At 49.9% G+C, this 25,407-nt stretch overlaps 1 protein-coding gene across 1 annotated transcript; it reads right to left on the bottom strand.

The window, feature by feature from the left end:
* Positions 1-21,593: 21,593 nt before the first annotated feature.
* LOC123127886 (phospholipase A1-Ibeta2, chloroplastic-like) lies at positions 21,594-23,518 on the bottom strand. Its single transcript, XM_044547739.1, has one exon. The coding sequence runs from the start codon at positions 23,395-23,397 to the stop codon at positions 21,790-21,792; it is 1,608 nt and encodes a 535-aa protein (XP_044403674.1). The 5' UTR covers positions 23,398-23,518; the 3' UTR covers positions 21,594-21,789.
* Between the last annotated feature and the right edge of the window lie 1,889 nt (positions 23,519-25,407).

The raw sequence follows: 25,407 nt of genomic DNA, 5'->3' as shown, positions 1-25,407 counted from the left end.
TTTAACATAGTTTCTTTTAATGGAGCATGGTACAGTTGGTACTCCTGGATCTCCAAGTTTCTTTGGTATTCCACCCTTAAAAGTATAATTAGCAAGCATCGTGGAAATTTCAGCTGTCGGTATCTTTCTTTTATTAGTAACAATATCTTTCATGCACTAAGCATAAGGATTCATTTTAAGCATATCAGTCAAACGCATACGCAAGAAGATAGGTCTAATCATTTCAGCAAAGCGCTCAAAATCCACATCATCCTTTTTCTTGGATGGTTTAGGAGGAAAAGGCATGGGTTTCTGAACCCATGGTTCTCTTTCTTTACCGTGCTTCCTAGCAACAAAGTCTCTCTTATCATAACGTTGATTCTTTGATTGTGGGTTATCAAGATCAACAGCAGGTTCAATCTCTACTTCATCGTCATTACTAGGTTGAGCATCAACATGAACATCATTATTAACATTATCACTAGGTTCATGCTCATTACCAGATTGTGTTTCAGCATCAGAAATAGAAATATCACTGGGATTCTCAGGTGTGTCATCAACAGGTTCACTAGAAGCATGCAAAGTCCCATCATTTTTCTTTTTCTTCCTTTTAGAAGGACTAGGTGCATCTATAGTAGTTCTCTTAGGATGGCCTTCGGCATACAAAGGTTCCTGGGTCATTTTACCACCTCTAGTCACAACTCTAACATCATTATTATTTTTCTTACTATTTAATTCATTGAGCAAATCATTCTGAGCTTTAAGTACTTGTTCTACTTGAGTGGAAACCATAGAAGCATGTTTACTAATAAGTTTAAGTTCACCTTTAACATTAGCCATATAATCAGTCAAGTGTTCAATCATATAAGCATTATGTTTCAACTGTCTACCAACATAAGCATTAAAATCTTAATTCTTAACCATAAAGTTACCAAATTCATCCAAACATTTGCTAGCAAACTTAGCAGGAGGGATTTCAGCTTTATCATATCTATAGAGAGAATTTACCTTTACTACCTGTGTCGGGTTATCAAGACCATGTGTTTCTTAAATAGGCGGCAAATTAAGACCATGTATTTCTTCAATAGGAGGTAAATTCTTAACATCTTCAGCTTTAATACCTTTTTCTTCCATGGATTTCTTTGCCTCTTGCATATCTTCAGGACTGAGAAATAGAATACCCCTTTTCTTCGGAGTTGGCTCGGGAGTTGGTTCAGGAATTGGATCAGGGATTGGATCAGGAAGTGTCCAATTATTTTCATTAGTCAACATATTATTCAATATAATTTCAGCTTCATCAATAGTTCTTTACCTGAAAACACAACAAGCACAACTATCCAGGTGGTCTCTAGAAGCATCGGTTAGTCCATTATAAAAGATATCAAGTATCTCATTTTTCTTGAGAGGATGATCAGGGAAAGCATTAAGTAATTGGAGAAGCCTCCCCAAGCTTGTGGGAGACTCTCTTCTTCAATTTGCACAAAAGTATATATTTCCCTTAAAGCAACTTGTTTCTTATGAGCGGGGAAATATTTAGCAGAGAAGTAATAAATCATATCCTGGGGACTACGCACACAACCAGGATCAAGAGAATTAAACCATATCTTAGCATCACCCTTTAATGAGAACGGAAATAATTTAAGGATATAATAATAGCGAGTTTTCTCATCATTAGTGAACAGGGTAGCTATATCATTTAATTTAGTAAGATGTGCCACAACAGTTTCAGATTCATAGCCATAGAAAGGATCAGATTCAACTAAAGTAATTTTCTCAGGATCATCGGAGAAATCATAATCCTTATCAGTAACAAAGATAGGTGAAGTAGCATAAGCAGGGTCATATTTCATTCTAGTTTTCAAAGACTTTTCTTTAAGCTTAACTAATAATTTCTTAAGATCACTTCTATCATTGCAAGCAAGAAAGTCTCTAGAAGTTTCTTCATCCATAACATAACCCTCAGGAACAACAGGCAATTCATATTTAGGGGGAGAATCTTCACCATCACTTTCATCAATATTACCAGTTTCAATAATTTCATTGTCTCTAGCCCTAGAAAGTTGTTCGTCAAGAAATTCACCAAGTGGCACAGTAGTATCAAGCATAGAAGTAGTTTCAGCATAAGTATCATGCATAGCAGAAGTGGCATCATCAATAACATGCGACATATCAGAATAAATAGTAGAAGCGGGTCTAGGTGTCACAAGCTTACTCAGAACAGAAGGTGAATCAAGTGCAGAGCTAGATGGCAGTTCCTTACCTCCCCTCGTAGTTGAGGGATAAATCTTGGTTCTTGGTTCTTTCAAGTTCTTCATAATGATAAGCAGATATAAATCCCAAGTGACTCAAAGAATAGAGCTATGCTCCCCGGCAACGGCGCCAGAAAATAGTCCTGATAACCCACAAGTATAGGGGATCGCAACAGTTTTCGAGGGTAGAGTATTCAACCCAAATTTATTGACTCAACACAAGGGGAGCCAAAGAATATTCTCAAGTATTAGCAGCTGAGTTGTCAATTCAATCGCACCTGGAAACTTAATATCTGCAGCAAAGTATTTAGTAGCAAAGTAATATGATAGTAGTGGTAATGGTGGTAAAAGGTAACGGTAGCAAAAGTAATATTTTTGGTGTTTTATAGTGATGATAACAATATCAACGGAAAGGTAAATAAGCGAAGAACAATATATGGAAAGCTCGTAGGCAATGGATCGGTGATAGAGAATTATGTCGGATGCGATCGATCATGTAACATTCATAACCTAGGGTGACACAGAACTAGCTCCAGTTCATCAATGTAATGTGGGCATGTATTCCGAATATAGTCATACATGCTTATGGAAAAGAACTTGCATGACATCTTTTGTCCTACCCTCCCGTGGTAGCTGGATCCTATTGGAAACTAAGGGATATTAAGGCCTCCTTTTAATAGAGTACCGGACCAAAGCATTAACACATAGTGAATACGTGAACGCCTCAAACTATGGTCATCACCGGGAGTGGTCCCGACTATTGTCACTTCGGGGTTGCCGGATCATAACACATAGTAGGTGACTATAGACTTGCAAGATAGGATTAAGAACTATCATATATTGATGAAAACATAATAGATTCAGATCTGAAATCATGGCACTCGGGCCCTAGTGACAAGCATTAAGCATAGCAAAGTCATAGCAACATCAATCTCAAAACATAGTGGATACTAGGGATCAAACCCTAACAAAACTAACTCGATTACATGATAAATCTCATCCAACCCATCACCGTCCAGCAAGCCTATGATGGAATTACTCACGCACGGTGGTGAGCATGAAGAAATTGGTGATGGAGGAAGGTTGATGATGACGATGACGACGAATTCCCCTCTCTGGAGCCCCGAACGGACTCCAGATCAGCCCTCCCGAGAGAGTTTAGGGCTTGGCGGCGGCTCCATATTGTAAAACGCAATGAATCCTTCTCTCTGATTTTTTATCCCCGAAAGTGAATATATGGAGTCGAGGTTGAGGTCGGTGGAGTGTCAGGGGGCCCACGAGGCAGGGGGCGCGCCTAGGGGACAGGCGCGCCCCCACCCTCGTGGACACGTGGAGGCCCCCCTGACGTGGATTCTTCTTCTAGTAATTTTTATATATTCCAAAATAATTCTCCGTTGATTTTCAGGTCATTCCGAGAACTTTTATTTCTGCACAAAAATAACACCATGGCAATTCTGCTGAAAACAACGTTAGTCCGGGTTAGTTCTATTCAAATCATGCAAGTTAGAGTCCAAAACAAGGGCAAAAGTGTTTGGAAAAGTAGATACGACGGAGACGTATCAATTAGCACTGATGTTGAACTGCTTGGATGAGTCACCAGGAACAAAGTCAACTAGCTGTTAGGGAATGCAGTAATTTCAAAAAAAATCCTACGCACACGCAAGATCATGGTGATGCATAGCAACGAGAGGGGATAGTGTTGTCTACGTACCCTCGTAGACCGTAAGCGGAAGCGTTATGACAACGCGGTTGATGTAGTCGTACGTCTTCATGATCGAACGATCCTAGTACCGAAAGTACGGCACCTCCGTGATCTGCACACGTTCGGCTCGGTGACGTCCCATGAACTCACGATCCAGCAGAGTGTCGAGGGAGTGCCTTGTCAGCATGATGGCGTGATGACGGTGATGATGATGCTACCGGAATTGGGCTTCGCCTAAGCACCGCTACGATATGACCGAGGTGGATTATGGTGGAGGAGGGCACCGCACACGGATAAGAGATCAATGATCAACTTGTGTGTCTATGGGGTGCACCCTGGCCACGTATATAAAGGATGGAGGGAGGAGGAGGACGGCCCTCATAGGACGCGCCCATAGTGTGGAGTTCTACTAGGACTCCCTAGTCCTAGTAGGATTCCACCTCCTACATGGAATAGGAAAAAGGAAAGGGAGAAGGAGAAGGAAGGAAGGGGGCGCGCCCTTTCCCTAGTCCAATTTGGACCAGTCCATGGGGAAGGGGCACGGCCATCCTTGAGGCCTTTCTATCCTTTCCCGTATGGCCCATTAAGGCCTAATACGAATTCCCGTAACTCTCCGGTACTCCGAAAAATACCATAATCACTCGGAACCTTTTTGATGTCCGAATATAGCCTTCCAATATATCGATCTTTACGTCTCGACCATTTCAAGACTCCTCGTCATGTCCCCAAACTCATCCCGGACTCCGAACAAACTTCGGTCATCAAATCACATAACTCATAATACAAATCGTCACAAAATGTTTAGCGTGCGGACCCTACGGGTTCGAGAACTATGTAGACATGACCGAGACACATCTCCAGTCAATAACCAATAGCAGAACCTGGATGCTCATATTGGCTCCTACATATTCTACGAAGATCTTTATCGGTCAAACCGCATAACGACATACGTTGTTCCCTTTGTCATCGGTATGTTACTTGCCCGAGATCCGATCGTCGGTATCTCAATTCCTAGTTCAATCTCGTTACTGGCAAGTCTCTTTACTCGCTCCGTAATGCAACATCCCGTAACTAACTCATTAGTCACATTGCTTGCAAGGCTTACAGTGATGTGCATTACCGAGAGGGCCCAAAGATACCTCTCCGATACACAGAGTGACAAATCCTAATCTCGATTTTTGCTAACTCAACAAACACCATCTGAGACACCTGTAGGGCATCTTTATAATCACCCAGTTACGTTGTGATGTTTTATAGCACACAAGGTGTTCCTCCGGTATTCGGGAGTTGCATAATCTCATAGTCAGAGGAACATGTATAAGTTATGAAGAAAGCAGTAGCAATAAAACTGAACGATCATAATGCTAAGCTAGCGAATGGGTCTTGTCCATCACATCATTATCCTAATGATGTGATCCCGTTCCTCAAATGACAACACGTGTCTATGGTTAGGAAACATAACCATCTTTCATAAACGAGCTAGTCAAGTAGAGGCATACTAGGGACACTTTGTTTTGTCTATGTATTCACACATGTACTAAGTTTCCGGTTTACACAATTCTAGCATGAATAATAAACATTTATCATGAAATAAGGAAATAAATAATAACTTTATTATTGCCTCTAGGGCATATTTCCTTCAGTCTCCCACTTGCACTAGAGTCAATAATCTAGTTCACATCGCCATGTGATTTAACACCAATAGTTCACATCACCATGTGATTAACACCCATAGTTCACATCGCCATGTGACCAACACTCAAAGGGTTTACTAGAGTCAGTAATCTTAGTTCACATCGCCATGTGATTAACACCCAAAGAGTACTAAGGTGTGATCATGTTTTGCTTGTGAGAGAAGTTTAGTCAACGGGTCTGCCATATTCAGATCCGTATGTATTTTGCAAATTTCTATGTCAACAATGCTCTGCACGAAGCTAATCTAGCTAATTGCTCCCACTTTCAATATGTATCCAGATTGAGACTTAGAGTCATCTGGATCAGTGCCAAAACTTGCATCGACGTAACCCTTTACGATGAACCTTTTGTCACCTCCATAATCGAGGAACATATCCTTATTACACTAAGGATAATTTTGACCACTGTCCAGTGATCTACTCCTAGATCACTATTGTACTCCCTTGCCAAACTCAATGTAGGGTATATAATAGATCTGGTACACAGCATGGCATACTTTATAGAACCTATGGCTGAGGCATAGGGAATGACTTTCATTCTCTCTCTATCTTCTGCCTTGGTCGGGCTTTGAGTCTTACTCAACTTCACACCTTGCAACACAGGCAAGAACTCTTTCTTTGACTGTTCCATTTTGAACTACTTTAAAAACTTGTCAAGGTATGTACTCATTGAAAAAACTTATCAAGCGTCTTGATCTATCTCTATAGATCTTGATGCTCAATATGTAAGCAGCTTCACCGAGGTCTTTTTTGAAAAACTCCTTTCAAACACTCCTTTATGCTTTCCAAAAAAATGTACAGCATTTCCGATCGACAATATGTCATTCACATATACTTATCAGAAAGGCTGTAGTGCTCCCACTCACTTTCTTGTAAATACAGGCTTCACCGCAAGTCTGTATAAAACTATATGCTTTGATCAACTTATCAAGTGTATATTCCAACTCCGAGATGTTTACACCATTCCATAGATGGATCGCTGGAGCTTGCATATTTTGTTAGCACCTTTAGGATTGACAAAACCTTCTGGTTGCATCATATACAACTCTTCTTTAATAAATCCATTAAGGAATGCAGTTTTGTTTATCCATTTGCAAGATTTCATAAAATGCGGCAATTGCTAACATGATTCAGGCATACATAAGCATCGCTACGAGTGAGAAAATCTCATCGTAGTCAACATTTTGAACTTGTCGAAAACCTTTTGCGACAATTCGAGCTTTGTAGATAGTAACACTACTATCAGTGTTCGTCTTCCTCTTGAAAATCCATTTATTCTTAATGGCTCACCGATCAATGGGCAAGTCAATTAAAGTCCATAATTTGTTGTAATACATGGATCTCATCTCATATTTCATGGCTTCAAGCCATTTCGCGGAATCGGTCATCACTTCCTCATAGTTCGTAGGTTCATCATGGTCAAGTAACATGACCTCCAGAACAGGAGTACCGTACCACTCTGGTTCGGAACGTATTCTGGTTGACCTACGAGGTTCGGTAGTAACTTGATCTGAAGTTTCATGGTCATCATCATTAACTTCCTCACTAATTGGTGTAGAAATCACTAGAACTGATTTCTGTGATGAACTACTTTCCAATTCGAGAGAAGGTACAATTACCTCATCAAGTTTTACATTCCTCCCAATCACTTCTTTCGAGAGAAACTTCTTCTCTAGAAAGGATCCATTCTTAGCAACGAATATCTTGCCTTCGGATCTATGATAGAAGGTGTACCCAACAGTGTCGGCGTTCTGGGAACGGGGGTCCCCAGACTTGCCTGCCTGTGGCCTGCGGCGTGGCTCAAGTGGGGGCCCAGCGTGGCCCATCTTCATCAGCTCAAGCTCAAGACCCTCGCGAGGGGCCAAGCCTCGCGGGGCGGACGACCGGAAGCTTCCTTAGAGGCAGCCTCATCAGGCAGGCTCGCGAGGAGGCGGAGAGATCAAGGCAGGGGTACCTCACGAGGAGCCCATGACGCAAGCCATGACGATCGAGACCAGGCGGGCGCCGGCCTGCGCAATGTCCTTGTTTCCCCTTTGGTGCAAAGGGGGCAAGCACAGGCCAAGGCATCGAGCAAAGGTTACCATTCCGGTGCAACGAGACCAAGACCAACAGAGTGGCAGGACGGAGGTCACCGTGGAGCCCAAGACGGCGTCATCACCAGTGCTTTTGGCAGCCGAAGACCACCTTTGGTTAGGATAACTTGTACTAGATGTTCCCCTTCAAAATGGCCAATAGTTGGCGCCCTTCCCGCTCATTATTTGGGAAGAGGCCCAGGGCCTCTATAAATAGAGCTAGCCACCACAGAGTAAAGGGAGGAGGGACATCAAGAGATCTGGTAGAGCTCTAGCAGAGAGAGAGAGAGAGAGAGGCGACTGAACTCACCCAAACAGTTCATCGCACCAGCTCAAGAACACCTCTCACGAGGCTGTTCTTCCCTTGTACTGTTCATCATCAGCCCCTGAGGCAATCCACCGCACCCCACACTGGAGTAGGGTGTTACACCACAACAGTGGCCCGAACCAGTATAAACCTTGTGTCCCTTGTGTTCTTCGTTGTTTCCAGCTTAGATCACGTGAGGAGACTAGACGTAGATCGGTAGGGGAGAGATCTTTGCACGCACCCCAGTGTTCGAACCTCAAGGGTCTATCGGAACCTGAAATCCAACATTTGGCGCGCCAGGTAGGGGTGCGCCAGAATCCTTCTTCATCCGCATCACGTTCCGTCACCTCGCCGTTCAGATGTCAAGCGACCCGGCTGCGAACGCCGACCGCTGGGCAGCGTGGCCCGCCCACGCCGTGTCACCAGCCCAGGGCGACCTCAACCTTGCGCCTCAGACGAGGGCCCCGCCTTGCGCCTCAGGCGCCGCTTGCCCTCACACCACGGCAGGTGCGGGCCGCAGCAAGGGCCTCAAACCACGCCGCGGCCACAGCGCCGTACACCCGACGGGAGCAAGCGAATTCCAGGGCCGCGCTCACGGTGCCCCGAGAGCTGCTACGGTGCTGACTGCTGGAGGGTGGCCGTGACGTGTTGTTGGAGTGAGTAGCCGAGCTCCTGGACGCCGCCGCCTCAGGAACACCTCCTTCCTGCGTCCAGCTGCCACCCCAAACCCAAGGCGGGCCGTATGGCGGCATTGTGCGCACGCACGGAACTTCCAGCGGACTCCAGTGCCCATCCAGCGCCAACACCTCCGCCGGCACCGGGCGACAAGTCACGACGTCCCCCTCTCAGGCCAGCGAAGGGGTGCACACCGCGGCCTTCGCTTCGGCGGCGCCGCGCCATTACCCCCAAGACGGTGCTCCAAGCCAGACTGTGTGGCATGCATGGCGCTACGGCGAGGCCCACGAGGCGATGGCCCCAGAAGCTTATGTGCCCCGCATGGTGGGTCAGGGGTGCGCACTAGAAGAAGATCATGGCTCATTCCTCGAGCTAGGCTGGGGCGAGGAGACGCCAGAAGCCGAGCTCTTTCGGGAACCCCAAGAGAGCCTCGACAACCGCACCGGCAGCAGCAACTATCGGGTACCATTCATCCCTCAAGAGCAAACTTATGCTAACCATGGGTCGCAGGAGATACAGGTCGCCGCAGCAGATGGCTGCCCCAATGCTGCAGCCTCATACCCCTCAGGGGGGCGCAGGGGGCTATAGGAGAGGGGCCGAGATTCAGGTTCGTCCTCGCGGCGGTCGGAGCATGGCGTTCTCAGGAGGTAAGCCCTCTGCCGGGGAGGTGCCCCAGGGCCTGCCCCCGGCAGGGGACCCATGGTCGTCGGGGGAACCGCTGGCGACTGCTCTGCCCCATTGGCGTCGTCCTTGGTTTTCGGTCACCGTCAATGGCGGCAGAGTGAGGCGCAAGGCGGGGCCCTCGTCTGGTGATATGAAGCAAGGCCGGTACCTGTGAAGAAGGTCCAGTGCCTGTTAAGCTCGCTGCCCGTGACACTCTCACGTAATAATGAGTGGGGCTGTACACGCCCCTGAGTTTCCAGAGAGCCGCCCTCGGGCCTCGGGGGCTCCCGCCCACGCCCAGTGGCAGCACTTAGCTCCGCGCTGGTGAGAAGACGTCGAATACTAGACTAGGTGCCAGACGCGACCTTTTGCTTTTGCCTTTCCTTGTTGACAAAGTTCTTCGATTTGGATTTAAGTTGGATTTGAGCTCGATGCTTGCATGTGTTTGGGGGAAGGGGTGTTTAGTCTCGTTCGAGCAATCTCTCGCGTTCTGGTTTCGGCTTTGCATCCAAAGTTAGCGCTGGCTGCCCCTGATGACCCACAAGTATATGGGATCTATCTAGTCCTTTCGATAAGTAAGAGTGTCAAACCCAACGAGGAGCAGAAGGAAATGATAGTGGTAACAGATAGTTTTGTGATAAGATAAATTGTAACAAGCAACAAGTAACAAAAGTAAATATAGTGCAGCAAGGTGGCCCAATCCTTTTTGTAGCAAAGGACAAGCCGGAACAAACTCTTATAATAGAAAAAGCGCTCCCGAGAGGTTCCTTCTTATTTTTTTCTCATCGATAGACTTCATATAGGAGAAGATGGACATCGGAGAGCCACCAGGGGGGCCATGAGGTGGGGGGCACGCCATAGGGGGGGCGCGCCCCCCACCCTCGTGAGCAGGGTGTGGGCCCCCTGGCCTTCATCTTTGGCGAGGATTTTTATTTATTTATTTTAAGACGTTCCGTGGAGTTTTAGGACTTTTGGAGTTGCGCAGAATAGGTCTCTAATATTTGCTCCTTTTCCAGCCCAGAATTCCAGCTGCCGGCATTCTCCCTCTTCATGTAAACCTTGTAAAATAAGAGAGAATAGCCATAAGTATTGTGACATAAAGTGAAATAACAGCCCATAATGCAATAAATATCGATATAAAAGCATGATGCAAAATGGACGTATCAGCCCCCCCCCTCGCGAGCCGGGCCGGGCCAGGCACGTTTTACAGCCAGGACCTCTGTTGACGCACCCTTTCCGGAGGTCCTCATCACGGAATCTACAAGTTAATCGGGCGACACCCAAGGTACGGCGGCCCCCGCAGGCCCGCTCAGGACTCATCGGGGTCGGAAGATACACAAGTCAGCTGACTCATCACCGGGCTAGCGGCTAAGTTCACACGCAATGTTGTACTTACCAGGGTACTAATTGCAAACCTTTACATGAGGGGCTTCCCCTCCCAAAATGCTCTTACATTCTTCAGGGCCAAGCCCGAACCTTCTTTGTGCTGGATAAACAGCAGTGACATGCGGTCAGTCGGACATATCACTCACCGCGTCTTCTTGGGCATCCTCGGAGGCATCACTGGCGTCGTTGACATTGCCGCTGCCGCCAGCATCTCCGTCAGTGCCAGGCCACAACACCGCCTTCATTGGCGGCCACGACCACGCCGTCATTATCAGACGCAAAGGCCCTGACGATGGCGTCCACATTGTCCTCCACCCATCGCGCCAGGTCACCCCGGACGGGTATGGGCACGGGTGCGATGGCAGTGTCGAAGTCGAAGTGGGGGTCCCTACCCAGTAGATAGCTGAAGACGCGGGAGAATGCACGCCCGAGCAAGGCTCGGCTCCTCTCTTCGACAAGCCAACGGGACCTTTCGGAGCGGTTCTCCAGAAGCGTCACCACATCGGTGAAAAACTGGAGGTTGCCGGCGTAGTTGACCTCGTGCGCTCCTTAGCGACAGCCTCGCAGATGTTGCGCAAAGCTGCGTTGGCCCTTTCTCTGAGCGTTTGAAGCACGGGGGCATGCTCACGCTCCAGAACCCGCCGCCGACGGATCTCATCCTCATTCCGCTGCGCGATGGCGTCGGCGTCATCAACCCTCTGTTGGAGAAGAAGCTACTCGGCCCAGGAAGAGGACAGCTCCGCCTGTGCTGCGCTGAGGGCGGCTGTTGAGGAGTCCGCATGCCGCGTCACTTCGGCCAGTTTGGCCCTGAGGGTAGCGGTCCTGCCCTCAGTCTCGGTCTTGATCAGCCCCAACCTCGTCTCGTATTCGCGCTCGAAGGCCGAGCGAGCTTTCGCCACGCGACGATCGACTTCTTCTTGGGCCCGGACTTCGCGCGCGGCAACGTCATCCTCCGCCCGAGCCACCAGGCGCTCCCTCGTCTCCAACCGCTCAAGATCAAGGTTGCGCTCGGCGGCCTCCAGCTTCAGCGCCTCCTCGCACTTCAGAAGTTCTGCCCGGTCAGCAGGGCCCCCCTCCATCGACTCAAGGGCCGCCTAGCGCAGTTCTACTTGCTGCTCCAGGGAGTTGCTCCAGGCTGGAGCTCAAATGCGCGCTCCTCCGCATCTTTGCGCCGTTGGTCTGCTTCCCGAGCCTCCTCGACGGCCTGGGAGCAGGCCTCCCGCGAAGCTGCCAGCGACGCTTCAGCCTTCGCATTTTCGAGATCACGTTGGTGACGCGCAAGGGAGATGGCTACCTTTAGTTTGCGCCTCTCCTCAGCAGGGCGCAAGCCTTTAGCCTCGAGGCGCGCATCCTCGTCCGCAAGCTCTGCCCCGATCTGGCTCACCGCATCCGCCGCCCTCTGGAGGAACTCTTCCCGAAGGGCGCGTCGCTCCCGAGCGCGCCTGAGCACGTCTCCTGCATCACCCTCTTCCACCGGGGCACGCGGAGGGCCCCGAGGCGGCAAGCCCCCTCCCGGCACAGGGCTGGGGGCTAGCGCCCTAGCCATCGCCGAACGGACCTCTCTGGGAATACGGCCTGGCGTCGGTCCACCCACGGAGGAGGAGCCCAAGACAGACTTCAGCCATTCACCATCTATGATCAGATGAGGAACGCGGGGCAAGCCTTATGTGCCCCAGGAGGCCTCATGAAGAAAGGACAGCGGGCGCGCAGGCTCGAGGTGCCCTATGGAACGGACCATTCCACCAACCAGTCTGGCAGCAGGGGTGCCGCTCGAGCTCGGCGTGCCCAGGGCCAGCAGAGAAGGCGAAGCTTGTGGGGACGGCTCCCAGGCTGACTCGGCGAGTTTCACAGGGCAGGGCCTGAAAGGCCACAATCAGTCGCAGGGATAGCAAAGTAAATAAGCAGAGAAAGAAGAAGACTTACTCGTCCATGGCAAAGTACTTCCTGCGCTTCAGCAAGCGGCAAGGGCGGTCGTTGCCACCCAAGGCCTCCTTCCTCTTGCGGAGGGCCTCGAAGTCTACGCGGAACCGACCTAAGCGCTCGGCACAGGGGTCGGTCTGTGGTGCGGAAGAAGCGTCAAGATGATCAGCGTCGGAGGAGTCAGTCTGGGGGGCGCCGCCAGGCGTCGCCTCGCGAGGAACGGCTGGGGCCTCGGGAGCCCCGGCCTCAGGAACCATAGGCCGCAACTCCGCACCCGCCGCTGCTCCAGGGCGGGCCCCGGGAGACGCCGCCTTCGAGGCTTCTCACGGCGTCGGCACCTCGACATCGGTCGCCTCAACTCCCGCCGATTCTCGTCTCCCCGCCCTGTCGCTCGAGGAAGGACCGCTGCGGGCAGCAGGGGCAGCCACCACGGCGGCTGGGTTCTCGCCAGGCCCCGTGCAGCCAGCCGGGCGTAGCCCCCACTCGTCGAAGATGGGCATCTACCTCACAAAATCAGCCCTCTCGGAGCAAAGATACAAGAGGACACCATTACTCCGAATGCTTCCTGGGGAAGGATCGCCAGTCAAGACCCTGAGCATCGTCCGCAGCACTTCAGGCGCCAAGTCCTCCTCCTGAAGCCGCATGCGGTCTCTATGCCCCGCAAAGTCCCACATCCGGCGAGAGGGCGCTGAAGAAGAGCAATGCAACATTGGAGGAACTCCTTCACCACCTTGGGTGCTGTCACATTGAGCACCCTCAAACTCTGGAAGCGGCGCCAGACGAAGGCGAGCCGGGGGCTCGCGAGCACCTCATGGTCCCAACCCGCGTGAGGAACAGCAGGCGAGGTCGGGCGCGAGAGCAGAGGGTTGGGCACTCCAACGTCCACGTACAGCCACCGCTCTCTGAACCTGGCCTCAGGAGGAGGAAGGCCGAGGTCGATCCGTGAAGCGGCCGTCTCTAGCACGGCTAAGAAGCTCACACACCCTAAGCACTGAGTGGGATCGCTCAGGCGCAAGGAAAAGAAGTGGCGCAGCAGGGCAACGGAAGGAGGAATGCCTATCATCGCCTCACAAACAAAAGCAAAGACAACCAGAAGAGTAATGGACTCCGGCCCGAGGTGCATCATGCGGATCTGATAATGGGAGAGCACCGCATTGAAGAAGGTGGAAAAGGGGGGAACCAGACCCGCCCATAGGGCATCGGCGAAGAATCGGACCTCCGTGACGATCCTATCAAGGGAGGCATGGGACGCAGGCCAGACTGTGATCATGCCGCACTCGTTGAAGATAGTGGCAAGGGCGAAGCGGACCTTGTTCAAAGCTTCTGGATTGAGTATGATTGACCGGGCAACGGCGGGGGTCGCCGCCGGAGGTGTGCGGGGCGAAGGCGCGGGCTTCTTTCCCCTTCCTTTTTTTGTCGGCGCCGTGGCGGTGAAGAGGAGGAAGAACTTGAGCCGGATTGGCGGCGGAGGCTGGAGCTCGAAGAAGAAGGAAAGGTAGGAGGCAAGCGAGCAGCGGAAAGGAGGAACAACTGTGTGCAACTACGGGTCCGCTTAGTCGGGCGCGTAACAAGGCGTTGTGGGGAAGTGCAGACGTCCACGACCAATCAATCGCCACACGACGCCCGAGGCCGTAGGCTTTTTGGGCCCGCGGTGCTTCGCGCTTGCCTCTTTGCTCCCTGCTAGGCCAAGCCCGAGCGCGCCTTGGGCCCGGGGGCTACTGTCGGCGTTCTAGGAACGGGGGTCCCCAGACTTGCCTGCCTGTGGCCTGCGGCGTGGCTCAAGTGGGGGCCCAGCGTGGCCCATCTTCATCAACTCAAGCTCAAGACCCTCGCGAGGGGCCAAGCCTCGCGAGGCGGATGGCCAGAAGCTTCCTCAGAGGCAGCCTCATCAGGCAAGCTCGCGAGGAGGCGGAGAGATCAAGGCAGGGGTACCTCGCGAGGAGCCCATGACGCAAGCCATGACGATCGAGACCAGGCGGGCGCCGGCCTGCGCAGTGTCCTTGTTTCCCCTTTGGTGCAAAGGGGGCAAGCACAGGCCAAGGCATCGGGCAAAGGTTACCATTCCGGTGCAACGAGACCAAGACCAACAGAGCGGCAGGACGGAGGTCAGCGTGGAGCCCAAGACGGTGTCATCACCAGTGCTTTTGGCATCCGGAGACCACCTTTGGTCAGGATAACTTGTACTAGATGTTCCCCTTCAAAATGGCCAATTGTTGGCGCCCTTCCCGCTCATTATTTGGGGAGAGGCCCAGGGCCTCTATAAATAGAGATAGCCACCACAGAGTAAAGGGAGGAGGGACATCAAGAGATCTGGTAGAGCTCTAGCAGAGAGAGAGAGAGATAGAGAGAGAGAGAGAGAGAGAGAGAGAGGCGACTGAACTCACCCAAACAGTTCATCACACCAGCTCAAGAACACCTCTCGCAAGGTTGTTCTTCCCTTGTACTTTTCATCATCAGCCCCTAAGGCAATCCACCACACCACACACTGGAGTAGGGTGTTACACCACAACGGTGGCCCGAACCACTATAAACCTCGTGTCCCTTGTGTTGTTCGTTGTTTCCAGCTGAGATCACGCGAGGAGACTGGACGTAGATCGGTAGGGGAGAGATCTCCGCACGCACCCCAGTGTTCAAACCTCAAGGGTCTGTCGGAACCCGAAATCCGACAAACAGTTTCCTTTGTATCCTATGAAGACGCATTTCTCAGATTTGGGTTCGAGCTTATCAGGTTGAAATTTTTTCACATAAGCATCAAAGGCCCAAACTTTAAGAAACGACAGCTTAGGTTTCTTGCTAAACCATAGTTCATATGGTGTCGTCTCAACAAATTTAGATGGTGCCCTATTTAACGTGAATGCAGTTGTCTCTAATGCATAACCCCAAAACAATAGTGCTAAATCGGTAAGAGACATCATAGATCGCACCATATCTAATAAAGTACGGTTATGACGTTCAGACACAACATTACACTGTGGTGTTCCAGGTGGCGTGAGTTGCGAAACTATTCCGCATTGTTTCAAATGAAGACCAAACTCGTAACTCAAATATTCTCCTCCATGATCAGATCGCAGAAATTTTATTTTTTTGTTACGATGATTTTCCACTTCACTCTGAAATTCTTTGAACTTTTCAAATGTTTCAGACTTGTGTTTCATCAAGTAGATATACCCATATCTGCTCAAATCATCTGTGAAGATCAGAAAATAACGATACCCGCCGCGAGCCTCAACACTCATCGGATTGCATACATTAGTATGTATTATTCCCAATAAGTCAGTTGCTTGCTCCATTGTTCCAGAGAACGGAGTTTTAGTCATCTTGCCCACGAGGCATGGTTCGCAAGCATCATATGATTCATAATCAAGTGATTCCAAAAGCCCATCAGCATGGAGTTTCTTCATGCGCTTTACACCAATATGACCTAAACGACAGTGCCACATATAAGTTGCACTATCATTATTAACTTTGCATCTTTTGGTTTCAATATTATGAATATGTGTATTACTACGATCAAGATTCAATAAACCATTCACCTTGGGTGTATGACCTCAGAAGGTTTTATTCATGTAAACAGAATAGCAATTATCCTTGACTTAAATGACTAACCGTATTGCAATAAACATGATCCAATCATATTATGCTCTACGCAAACACCAAATAACATTTATTTTAGGTTCAACACTAATCCCGAAGGTAAAGGGGGTGTGCGATGGTGATCTTATCAACCTTGGAATCACTTCCAACTCACATCATCACCTCGCCCTTAACTAGTCTCTGTTTATTTTGCAACTCCCGTTTCGAGTTACTACTCTTTGTAACAGAACCAGTATCAAATACTGAGATGTTGTTGTAAACACAAGTAAAGTACACATCAATAACATGTTATATACTTTTGTTCACTTTGCCATCCTTCTTATCCGCCAAGTATCTAGGGCAGTTCCACTTCCTGTGACCATTTCCTTTGTAGTAGAAGCACTCAGTTCCAGGCTTGGGTCTAGCTTTGAGCTTCTTCATGGGAGCAGCAACTTGCTTGCTATTCTTCTTTGAAGTTCCTCTTTCTTTATCTTTGTCCTTTTCTTCAAACTAGTGGTCTTGTTAACCATCAACACTGGATGCTATTTCTTGATTTCCACCTTCGCCGATTTCAGCATCGCGAAGAGCTTGGGAATTACTTTTGTTATCCCTTGCATGTTATAGTTCATCACTAAGTTCTAGTAACTTGGTGATAGTGACTAGAGAACTTTGTCAATTACTATCTTATCTGGAAGATTAACTCCCACTTGATTCAAGCAATTGTAGTACCGAGACAATCTGAGCACATGCTCACTAGTTGAGCTATTTTCCTCCATATTGTCGGCAAAGTACTGTCAGAGGTCTTCTACCTCTCGACACGGGCATGAGTATGAAATACCAATTTCAACTCTTAGAACATCTTATATGCTTTGTGGCGTTCAAAACGTTTTTGAAGTCCCGGTTCTAAGCCGTAAAGCATGGTGCACTAAACTATCAAGTAGTCATCATACCGAGCTTTACCAAACGTTCATAATGTCTGTATCTGCTCCTGCAATAGGTCCGTCACCTAGCGGTGCATCAAGGACATAATTCTTCTGTGCAGCAATGAGGATAATCCTCGGATCACAGATCTAGTCTGCATCATTGCTACTATCATCTTTCAACATAGTTTTTCTCTAGGAACATATCAAAAATAAACGGGGAGCTACATTGCAAACTATTGATCTACAACATAGTTATGCAAATACTATCACGACTAAGTTCATGATAAATTAAAGTTCAATTAAGCATATTACTTAAGAACTCCCACTTAGATAGACATCCCTCTAGTCATCTAAATGATCATGTGATCCAAATCAACTAAACCATGTTCGATCATCACGTGAGATGGAGTAGTTTTCAATGGTGAACATCACTATGTTGATCATATCTACTATATGATTCATGCTCGACCTTTCGGTCTCCAGTGTTCCGATGCCATATCTTCATATGCTAGGCTCGTCAAGTTTAACCCGAGTATTGCACGTGTGCAAAACTAGCTTGCACCCGTTGTATGTGAACGCAGAGCTTATCACACCCGATCATCATGTGGTGTCTCGGTGCGACGAACTGTCGCAACAATGCATACTCAGGGAGAACACTTATACCTTGAAATTTAGTGAGAGATCATCTTATAATGCTACCACCGAACTAAGCAAAATAAGATACATAAAGGATAAACATCGCATGCAATCAAAATATGTGACATGATATGGCCATCGTCATCTTGTGCCTTTGATCTCCATCTCCAAAACACTGTCATGATCTCTATCGTCACCGGCATGACACCATGATCTCCATCATCTTGATCTCTATCAACGTATCGTCACATGGCCGTCTCACCAACTATTGCTTTTGCAACTTTCGCTATCACATAGCGATAAAGTAAAGCAATTATATGGCGCTTGCATCTTATGCAATAAAGAGACAACCATAAGGCTCCTGTCAGTTGTCGATAACTTTAACAAAACATGATCATCTCATACAACAATTTATATCTCATCACGTCTTGACCATATCACATCACAACATGCCCCGCAAAAACAAGTTAGACGTCCTCTACTTTGTTATTGCAAGTTTTACGTGGCTGCTACGGGCTGAGCAAGAACCGTTCTTACCTACGCATCAAAAAACCACAACGCGGTATAGTGATTGCTTTTTGATCTTCAGAAAGAACCTTGTTCATTGAATCCGATTCAACTAAAGTTGGAGAAACTGACACTCACCAGCCACCTGTGTGCGAAGCACGTCGGTAGAACCAGTCTCGCGTAAGCGTACGCGTAATGTTGGTCTGGGACGCTTCATCCAACAATACTGCTGAATCAAGAATCAACTAGTGATGGCAAGCAATATGTATATACCCACGCCCACAACTCCTTTGTGTTCTACTCGTGCATATAACATCTATGCATAGACCTGGCTCTGATGCCACTGTTGGGGAATGCAGTAATTTCGAAAAAAATCCTACGCACACGCAAGATCATGGTGATGCATAGCAACGAGAGGGGGGAGTATTGTCTACGTACCCTCGTAGACCATAAGCGGAAGTGTTAAGACAACACGGTTGATGTAGTTGTACATCTTCACGATCGACAGATCCTAGTACCGAAAGTACGACACCTCCGCGATCTGCACACGTTCGGCTCTGTGACATCCCACGAACTCACGATCCAGCAGAGTGTCAAGGGAGAGCTTCGTCAGCACGACAGCGTAATGACGGTGATGATGATGCTACCGGAACAGGGCTTTTCCTAAGCACCACTACGATATGACCGGGGTGGATTATGGTGGAGGAGGGCACCGCACACGGCTAAGAGATCAATGATCAACTTGTGTGTCTATGGGGTGCCCCCTGGCCACGTATATAAAGGATGGAGGGAGGAGGAGGCCGGCCCTCATAGGGCGCGCCTAAAGTGTGGAGTCCTACTAGGACTCCCTAGTCCTAGTAGGATTCCACCTCTTACATGGAATAGGAAAAAGGGAAGGGAGAAGGAGAAGGAAGGAAGGGGAGCCCCCTTTCCCTAGTCCAATTCGGACCAGTCCATGGGAAATGGGCGCGGCCACCCTTGAGGCCTTTCTATCCTTTCTCGTATGGCCCATTAAGGCCCAATACGAATTCCTATAACTCTCGTGGAATTATCACGGCAAATGTCCTAGCGAAAGGACTTAGTCGTGGAGCCATCGCAACTAGGTTAGCTTAAATGGGTTAAACGGGACAAAGGACACAGGAGTTTATACTGGTTCGACCTCTTGCGGTGAAGGTAAAAGCCTAATCCAATTGAGGTGGTATTGCTTGGGTTTCGATTATCAGGAGCGAATACGCTTGACCTAGCTTTCGATCTCTCTTATTTCTTGCCCTAAACCGCCGCCGGGTCGCCCCTTTCTATACACAGGTTGACGCCCATCAGCTCACGGAGTCCCGGCCGGCTCATATAAAACGTGTCCGGCCCGGTGACTAACTATGCATGCCTTACAATACAAGTCATACATATATGTCGGTTTACACATGTGGGCTTTAAGTCGCCTTTGGGCTTTGGGCCTTCAGTAGCCTGCTTCGTGAACCGCCATCTTCAGCATCTTTATGGGCTTTGTATTTTATGAACCGCCAGTGGTATGACATGGCCCCTCCTGGGCGGGTCATACCCAATAGTTATATCCCCAACAGATTCCATGCAATCTCAAAAGCTCTTTGTCTTATTCCCATTGGGTTCCTTTTGGATCCCTTCTTTGGAAAAGCGATTAGCCAACTCCATCAGGTGTCACTACTGATTAATTCAAAGAAAGGGACACGTCCCCCCCCCCCAACTCCATTGCACATCTTCATTTTTGTGACATATGTCAGAAGCAAAATGGGACATCACTGGAGTAAAATGGCAAGATGAGGCACCAGACAAGACTGGAGAAATGACTATGGTATGATGCATACCATAACATGCGGGGAGTGGTTTTATAGAAGGAGCGAGGCAAGAGCAAAGGTGGAAAAAAATGTGCGAGAAGGAAGAGTGAGATGGCGGGAAGACAAAGGGAAGGAGTGGAGATGGCGGGAAAGTAAAGGGCGGGGCAGGGGTGGCAGTAAGGGAAAGGAGAGGATGTCCGAAGCATGAAGGGCAAACGCGGGAAAAAAATTTGTTCGCGGCAGCAACTAAAAGATCTCTTCATTCGCGCAAGCAATGAGAAGATCTCCTTGTTCGCGCCAGCAACAAAAAGAGCTACAAGCAACTTCGTTGCCCCGATTACACGACGTGGTGGGCCCTATTGGGGCTTTTCGTTCGCACAGGCGACGAAGAGTAACTCTTCAGCCCCGTCGGCCGCGAAGAGCACTCTTCGCTTAGGCGGACATGGAAAGAGCTCTTCGGCCATGCGACAATGAAGAGTTGATCTTCACTCAACATGAAAGGAAAATAACTAGGTCAAAAAAATGAGATTTCTGAAAACTAGAATAGACTTTTGTGATTTCCACAAACTAAATTAAAAAACACAGTCAGTGTCATACTATGAACGCTGCTATACACACTATAGACTTGCAGCTGACCCTTACACGAGTGTGCACGCCGAAGGCAATTTTTTTTTTCCTTAGCTGATCCGTGGACTGCGTATCGTTCACAGATGGTGCAAACCATGTCGTGTGTGAAGCAGTTTCATATTGTCATCTCTTCGTGAGCAATTTTCTACTCCCTCTATCTCATAATGTAAGACGTTTTTGCAAACTAGTTTAGCTTGGAAAAACAACTTACATTGCGGGACAAAGGAAGTAGTTTATAACCATAGCAGCCACTTCTTTTGTCAGTCATAATCCGATGCACGTATTAATTTGCTGAAAATGACACTGGGTGATAGTGCACTTTATACGTATTTTTTGTGAAGGTAGTTGATTTCTCTACCACTGAAGATTTTTTAAGACACGTGAAAAATACTGAAAAACTACTCTAGACTGGTTGTAGTAAAAGACTAAAAAGGGAGGTTCGGGGTTGTCCACCATAGAAAAGAAAAAGGCCGCTCTAGCTTCGGTGACTTCCACTCCGAGTGTTGCCATCGGTAACAAATGAATTGTTAACCGTAAAGAACCGGTAGTATATAATAATTTTACAGGGATCAGAACCATTCATAAGATATTCAGAGTTGTGATTAAGCTGATGACTGATGTTGATAGTAAAAAGTCGACGTTAATGTTACATGGGTTGTAAAATTCTACTCTTTGTCGGAGGGAATGGAATGGAATGGTTCTTGTACATATTTCTGCCTTCTATAAAACTAAGATACACGATTGCGTATTCTTAAGAGAAAAAAAGAATCGGTCTCTGTTTTGGAGAATGCAGGGAGGGAACCGGTCTCTGTCCAAAGGAAAAAATGGAACGAGTAGGAGGCAGCGCAGTTGCGCAAGTGGTGAACAAAACATTGTGGTCAAAACACTCAAGCTGTCGCCTGATCAATTATGTCACGCACACATACATGATTTTCCTGTACATGCATCGAAACGAAAACGAAAACGAAACGATGGAAATGAGATATTTTCCTGGAACCGACGCCCTGCCGACTAACGAAAGAATTGTTTGTCTCTACAGTACAAAACTAAATTTACTGCGCGATTTGGTCATGACGGGCTCGCGACGGGGCAGTTGCCGTACGCCATGCTCCGGCCGACGTCCGCCGGCGCGGCGGGGTCGACGCCGAGCTCCCGGGCGCGGTTCACGTACTCCTTCTTCACGTTCCCCTTCTGCAGCTGCAGCAGGCGTATCACGCTGCGCCGCGCGTCGTACCGGAACGGGTGCCCCGTCGCGGTGAACCCGTCGATGAGGTGCAGGTACGCCTCCAGGTCGTGCCGGCTCGCCGGGCCCACGTCGGGGCGCAGGCACGGCGAGTTCTTGCTGTCGATGCGCAGCTCCGCGCCCACGTGCTGGTACTGCTCCTTGCTCAGCGGCAGCCGCGGCGCCACGCCGGGCACCTTGGTCACCATGTCGCCGGCGTTGACGATGCGGAGGACGTTGACCTTGCCGCTCTGCTTCAGCTTGTCCACGAACGCGGCGTTGCCCACCTTCGGGCCGCCGAAGGAGACCACGGCGACCGGCGGCGCGTCGGGGACGGTCGTGGCGATCTCGTCGGCCACCAGGAGCGCCAGCGCGCCGCCGAGGCTGTGCCCGACGATCGTGATGCTCAGCTCCTCGCCCTTGTACTTCTCCATGAGGCGTCTCACCTCGTCCATCACGTCCTCCGAGAGGCTCTTCACCTTTTCCCCGGCCGTCTTGTAGAGGCTCCGGAACCCGCGGGCCACCTTGGGGTCCTCCGGTCCGGCTTGCTTGCCCTCGCCGGGCTCGCCGTCGAGGGGCACGAGTGAGGCGCGCAGGTTCTCGGCCCACTCGAGGCAGGTGGCCGTCCCGCGCAGCACGATGGCGATGTCGCGGCGGCCCATGCGGGCGACCTCCCGCTCGGACTCGCACACGGCGACGTAGCCGATCCAGTTGGACTGCTGCGTGAGCCACTCGGGGGTGTTGGGGCGCTTGGCCCACGGCGGCATGGACAGCGCGGAGGTGGCGAAGAGGCTGCGCGTGGGGCGGTAGGAGCGGTCCGGGAGCATGAGGCCCCGGTGCCTCGCCGCCGCGGTGGGCAGCGAGTGGAAGGCCTGGTAGGCCGCCTGCACGAAGTCGCCGTAGCGGAGGAGCTCGCGGCGGAGGTCGGAGTCGAGCGGGTCGAGGAGACCTGCCCACCCACCCTCCCCGTGGAGGGCGCGCCACCGGGGCCCGATGGTGCTCCGCGGGGAGGCGCGCGGGGAGTCGGCCGAGAGGAGCTGCTGCATGTGCATGAGGCTGCGCGGCGACATGTGCTCGTCCGCGGCCATGCGCGCCCGCATGCCGGGCATGGGCACGAAGAAGGAGAGGTTGAGCGCGTTGAGCAGGCCGTGCCGGATGTTGAGCGGCTCCTGCTCGCTCTCCTGCTCCTGCTTGCTGCTGGGCGGCCCCGCCTGGCTCGGCGTCCTCGGCGGCTTCCCGAGCACGCGGTCAAGGTTGGCGATGTGCGCCCTCACGCCGTCCGCGGCGGGCGAGGCCCCGGACCCGGCGGCGCGCAGCGCCTGCGAGCTCGGGTTGAGCGGCGACTGCTCGCGGCGCGGCGCCGTGCGCTGCGGGGAGGCGTGGTGCGGCGCGTGGTGCACGGGCGCGTGCACCGCCGCGGTGGCGGCTCCGGTGACGGCCGCGGCAATTGACATCGGCTCCTCCGTCAACAACAGGTTATAATTCTGTAGCAGGATCACCTACTCGACCGCAGGCGCCTCCGATTCCGAGCTACGACTAGAAATGAAGCGAGATGACAGACACAGCACGTCTGGGCGGGGCTATATAGCGGGAGGGGGAAGAGTCCAGACTCCAGACCGCAGCGCCCCGCGGGTCAATTATTAATTGATGCAGCGCAGTGGTTGGTCACAAGTTGCCATGCGCTTTGACGTCGCGATGCCATGGCCACCCGAGCACGCGACAAGGTCGCCGGTGCGCTGGCCCGCGCACAGAGAGAGACCCGGCGGGAGCCAGCCCACCGCGTGCCGGGCCGAGCCCCGGCGTGTGCGTCTGCATGCGTGGCCAGCTCGCCGGCAGCCGCGCCGAGATGCGGTGTCGATGTACGTACAAGTACTAGTCTAATGGCGATTAGGCGTGCGTAGTTAGCCACGCGGTGCCCGGCGGGGTTGGATTTTCGTGGCTTGACCGAGACGAAGCAGCACCATGTCGACGTCGTTGCCCGCTTCTTTTAGTATTTGTCGAGCTTCCTCTCCCTCGCATGTGGTTTCTGGTCTTGGTCCAGCGGCTTCGGCTTCACACTGACACCGGTCGTCATGACCTCCTCCTCCCGGTTTGGATGCGTGCACTGCTGACCGCGGACGATACTAACTAGTCCGCGACAAAGCTTTGGTACGGAGTACGGGATTAAAATGGTTTTGGTAATTCGTTAATCAAACCTACCGTGTGTATATCTCTACATATTTTTTGAGGAAACCACGGCGTCCATGTCGCGTCGGCGTGTGGTGATCCGATCTCCTCCCTGCTCCGACGAGTGCCGAGGGCGGGAGCTTTTTTTTTTTCCAGAAAAATTCTAATTTATTCATTTTCAATCATGGCAATATAATGAACATAAGAAATAATAAATATTAGATCCAGGTCCGTAGACCATCTACCGACGACTACAAACGCCCTCCCTCGTTGGAGCCGGGCAAAATTAGTTGTAGTAGACAATCGGAAAGTCCTTATGCTAAGGCCCTATAGGACTAGCGCAACAGAACAACAATCATCGCAGATAAAGAGTAGCGTAGATTGGAAGGATCTAGCGTGAAGAAACACAAACGTAGACGAACTATGACCAGATCCGAGCAAATCCACCAAGATAGATCTATCCCACATGCCCACCGGCGATGCTAGACACACCACCGGAACGGGCTAGGCGGGGAAGACCTTATTCCATCTTCAGGGAGCCGCAGTCGTCTCGTATTTCTGAGTAGGACACAAACCCTAACAAAATTTGAAGAAACATGTAAAAACGGAGCCCTCCCGCCGATAAGGACCGGGATCCACCGCACCGCCATGGCCCTAAGGAACGAGCAGGGTTCCACGCCCTAACAACAGAGGCCTCTTTGATTTGACCGTTCATAACTTCTTATACTACTATTTTTTTTATTTTTGAGATGAACTTCTTATACTATTTATTTTTTAGATGAACTTCTTATACTATTTATTTTTTAGATGAACTTCTTATACTATTCTTTGAGTGTGTAATATTACACTATCTGCAGAACGTAAACACCACACCTATAGTCGTAGTATGCTATTTACAAAGACACCACACCTAAGTCATGACGTTTGTCTATGATCTTAAATGCGTACACCGAACGAAAGTTCTATCGAGGAGCTGTCAGTAAGATATTAGGTTGGACATGATGCGAAAGTCTAGATTATCAGCTGACCGTGTACCAAGACAAAAGGTGTTTTTTCTAGGAAAAAGTCTATTGATACTTTACTAGTAAACATGCCCGTGTGTTGTAACGGGAGAATAAATATGTTTTATCCGAGCCACTGTTGTTATTTTGATAAAATTTTAGTTCTGACTCGTAATATTGATGGCGACCACCTATGGCCTAGATTCAGATAGCAACCGATCGGTGTTGTTCAACACTAAGGAGGCCGTGTCTATAAATTAAATATATTTAAGAAAGTCTATATGTGTCACCATCACA

This window comes from Triticum aestivum, chromosome 6A (genome assembly GCF_018294505.1).
Source record: "Triticum aestivum cultivar Chinese Spring chromosome 6A, IWGSC CS RefSeq v2.1, whole genome shotgun sequence".
Lineage (NCBI taxonomy): Eukaryota > Viridiplantae > Streptophyta > Magnoliopsida > Poales > Poaceae > Triticum > Triticum aestivum.
This window is presented reverse-complemented; position numbering and strand designations above follow the sequence as displayed.

Coding starts and splice junctions, on each gene's coding strand:
- LOC123127886 (XM_044547739.1), bottom strand. CDS start 23,397: ATGTCAATTGCCGCGGCCGTCACCGGAGCCGCCACCGCGGCGGTGCAC.